This window comes from Gavialis gangeticus, unplaced genomic scaffold (genome assembly GCF_001723915.1).
Source record: "Gavialis gangeticus isolate Ggan-Ray unplaced genomic scaffold, GavGan_comp1, whole genome shotgun sequence".
NCBI classification, from domain to species: Eukaryota; Metazoa; Chordata; order Crocodylia; family Gavialidae; genus Gavialis; species Gavialis gangeticus.
In genome coordinates this window covers 92955243-92959295 of record NW_017729025.1, presented here as the reverse complement: position 1 = coordinate 92959295, position 4053 = coordinate 92955243, and the positions used below count along the sequence as shown (strand labels likewise).

The 4053-nt window shown below is 40.1% G+C and overlaps 1 protein-coding gene across 1 annotated transcript in view; it reads right to left on the bottom strand.

Moving 5' to 3' along the window:
• The window catches only part of ACTN1 (actinin alpha 1), a 207565-nt gene that overhangs the window by 772 nt on the left and 202740 nt on the right, over positions 1-4053 (bottom strand). Inside the window, exons 21-22 of the mRNA XM_019519169.1 lie at positions 3089-3247; positions 3-183 (exon numbers count right to left, since the gene is read on the bottom strand). Coding sequence (XP_019374714.1) covers positions 25-183; positions 3089-3247 — 318 coding nt within the window. The 3' untranslated portion in view covers positions 3-24. The remainder of the gene's footprint in view (positions 1-2; positions 184-3088; positions 3248-4053) is intronic.

The window sequence follows — 4053 nt, the reverse complement described above, 5'->3', positions numbered from 1 at the left end:
TGGTGTGGTGGGGGAGGAGGGAGGTTAAAGGTCACTTTCGCCATACAGTGCTGTGGAGAAGGACATGTAGTCCAGGGCACCGGGTACAGCATTAGGCCCATGGTACGGTGCCATTCTAGCAATGCAGTATTCAGCCTGATCAGGAGGCAGTTCCCGTCGTAATTCATCCACAGTGATGTAGTTCTGCAAAAAGAACAAGAGACATGAAATATACTATTATCACTGAGAGTACATTAGACATTTAGGGATGCAAAAGGTACTTATCCCACTGGGGCGAAATTGGGATGGATGGATAATGCTGTGGGGAGCAGCCCTAGGAGAACTGGAGGAAAGGCCTGGTCAGAGGTAGGGTGTTTTGTCAGTGAAAAACTACTGGCAATCTTTGCCATTGATGAGGTTGTTGCTTAGGGTGAAGCGCTGAAAGCTGAATCTTGTTTCTTGAGCTGGTCCCTCATTAGCAAGCTTTAGCATATGAGCTCCCTTTCAGGCTGTCTATACTGATTTTAGGCTTCAAAATTGGGCCTTAAGGACTTGTAGATGCCATTTCTTCTGTGTAAAAACAAGGTAACAAATTGGTTCCAGCTAGTACTAGGGTAAAAGGAATCAGCATGAACCAAGGGCAATATAATCCACTGAAAAACTCCTAGTTTCTCCATGGTACTATTTTCTATTCCTCATATTTTTCAAAAGGAGGCAGACAATCCAGTTAGGTTTGTCTTTGAGAAACTGGTTCACTACCATTTTAGGCAGTGGATATTCAATGCTGCTTTCTTGAGCAGTAGCTCACCATTAAATTCTGCTTAGGTAACTGGCTCATAAGCATTTGGAAATTTCTGGAAAATATTTAGGTTTTTAGAGATTCTCTGTGTTTCTGACTTTCTGATTCCTTCATGGAGGCTTTTCATTTCATGATTTGGGTCTAAGGGAAGGTTGCTTTCTTCTTAGTGCAACAGTAATCAAACACTATTTAATTTACTATAACAGTTGAAATGTATGAATATGGCTCATTACACTTTGTTAGATGTACAAAGTAACCACATTAAAATTCAATTACTCTACAGTAAAACTCAGTTAAAAGTATTTGTGTTTTAATTTATATTTTGTTGCAAATAGCAATTTGTCACATGGTTGCTGAGAAATAGAAAAGGATGCTTTAATCAAGCAATGCATAATCAAAGATGGATGATAAGTGTGAGGTTTATACATAAAGGTTATGATAAAAATGTTAGAGAAACATGGAAGACTAGTGATTGTCACAACGTGTTAGAATTTGAGACACAGTATTTCAATATTTTCACTGTGTAATCCCATATTTCAGGAGAGATTAATATTAATATCAGCAAACAGCAAAACATATTAAGATTAATATATCTGGCGAATTTATTTCAGTTAAATATCATGAGATCATGCCAGTGATCTCATGCAAGAGAAAGAATATATAATTTGTTAGTATAATCCAATTTAATTGATTATGCAAACTGAGAGAATTAATAATTTAGCCAGGTGTGGGGAATTTTCCTATTTATTACATAGTATTTGTAACTGCTACCTCTTCTTAATCATGCTGTTTTAAATCATTCATCAACTCACAGACACAGGGTACTCTCAAAGAAGATTCGATACTGATAATGTAATACACATGCTTACATGTCATTGTGAATTATCACATGTGGGAAAGACCATCTAAAATGTACTGATGTCTAATAATTACCAACTTTTCAATATTATTCAAACTACAGTTGATCAAGACTGTCTGCTGAACTTGGTGATGCATTTTAAAATGACCAGTTAAAATCCAGCTTTTGATTACTTGTTTTAAAGTACTGAGGCTCCAAAAGGGTTTTTGGGGGTTTTTTTGGTTTTTTTTAAGGTAATACATCTGCTCAGTTTCAATGATGGAAAATACTAGTGGGTAACAGTGATTATGATGATGGTTAATTCTCCATTGATGACTTCAAACTATGGTAAGAAATGTGTTTTTATTACATAGTAGCAGATATATTTGGCTTTAGACACTTCTATGTTGAAATACCATACTTACTTGAATCTAAGATGAGGGCTTTTTGCAAATCAGGATGGGGCTAGGGGAACTCATCTTAGATATATGAACAAAGTGGAGTGGGGGGGGGGGCAGGCAGCTGTTGTGGCTCTGACTGTCCCTGAGCCTGGGTCAGGGCCAGAGTCAGACCCATAGCACTGTTCTGCCCTCCCACCTCGCCCTCTGCAGTTTCTGCCCACCCTCCGTTCTCTTCTCCCCTACTTACTAGCAGGCACAGCTCAGCTCCAGCTCAGGCTGGATTCCCTCCTGGGCACAGAGCACATGGAACTCTGTCCCCTGCCTGGCTAATCTGCAGCGCTGCTGTGTGGCTCAGCAAGGAAGAGGCAGAGACTGTGGGCAGTGGAGGGAAAAGGGGCAGAGATGGTGGGGAGTGGGTGGGGAGGGAGGAGCAGAGATAATGGGAAGGGACAGTGATTATGGGGAGTTGAGGGTGGGTAGGCACAGGTGGCGGGGAAAGGGGGGGGCAAAGAGCAAGAGGGCTATCTGACCACCCAGACACTGCTTTCCCTGTTGTAGTAGTGAGGGTGGGATGATGAATTTAAGACAATGCTCCAATAATTAGATTCTATACCTGGAGAAGTATAATGAAGTTCTACATTTTCCACATATAGACTCTAATTACTGGGGGATAATCTTAAATTCAGGATTGTCTTAAATTTAAGTAAATAAGATAAATTTTGTTTCTTCTTTTAGTTTTAAACTTTGTATGTTGAAAATTAAAACACTTGAAACATATACTTAGTTTCCATTGACTTCAGTCAAGTTCAGTGTAACTTAAGGTGACCCTTGACTGCTTTTGCTGAGCTACTAGAAACAAGATGAACATAAAAGCTTTTGCTTGGCCTCTGAGTGGTTCATCAAGTAGATTTACAAGAGTGCTGGATGATTTACTGTTCACTTCTGAGAGAGTGCAGAGAAATTTTCCTTCCAATTGGTTCAGCCAATCCTAAATCAGTTTTCTTTTCTTTCTTTGTTTCTTTTTTTTATCTAATACTTGCCATGTGTTCCACTTCAGAGGTGTAAGCTCACCTTATCTCCCGCCAGGATCTTGAAGGAAGCCATGACCTGGTCCGCAGTATCTGTATCTGCTGTTTCCCGGGACATGAAGTCAATGAAGGCCTGGAATGTCACTACTCCCAAGCGGTTAGGATCTACGATGCTCATGATACGGGCAAACTCTGCCTCTCCCTAGATAACAAAAGAATCATTGACAGGTCAGCCTACTGGTGTGCTAAAAATGATCAGAAGGTAAATCCAGTTCACAAAGAAGTGGGCCTCTGAAAGGTGAGGTAACCAGACTGGAATGGGACCAATTTTGAAACAAAATCTCATGGCTAAGAAAAAGCCAAACTACGAGAGTTTTCAAAACAATTGTATACAAGACATTCACCTCCTAATTCTTCTAAGATGGCTTCTTAGTAAAATCATTTCCCATTTATATTTGCTCTTTGAAATTATTTATTTTCCACAATGCCCTACATCAGGGGTTGGCAACATTTTTGGAAGCAGGCCAGAATAACTCAGCTTCAGTCCAAGGTGGTTTGGTGCTAGGACCTAGCTAGAGCCACTTCTCATCACTACCTAGCTATGGTGAATTATGGGTGAAGCACCTGGTAAAGTTTTGGCATAGTGTGGGCAAAGCCCTCCATAGCCAATGCCAAAGCCCCCATTTCATGGACTGGATCCAATAGTCCCACAGGCTGTAGGTTGCTGACCTCTGCCTTCGATACTGGCATCTACCATACCATGGCAAAGCACTTGTCCTACCAGTTCATTACTGTGACTCTAGTGGTCACCAATGTCACAAACACTTCAGAACATGATATGATTTTATATAGGTATACATGAGGTTTCCATCCTTCAAATCCTATTAAAATGAAAGGGAATTATGGATCTAGATTGCCACAACAAAGTCTTCCAAAATGCACCTTACCAGTGCTTAAGAATAAAGATTTTTAAAGAGAAATATGCTGAATAAGTCATGAAACGAAGAC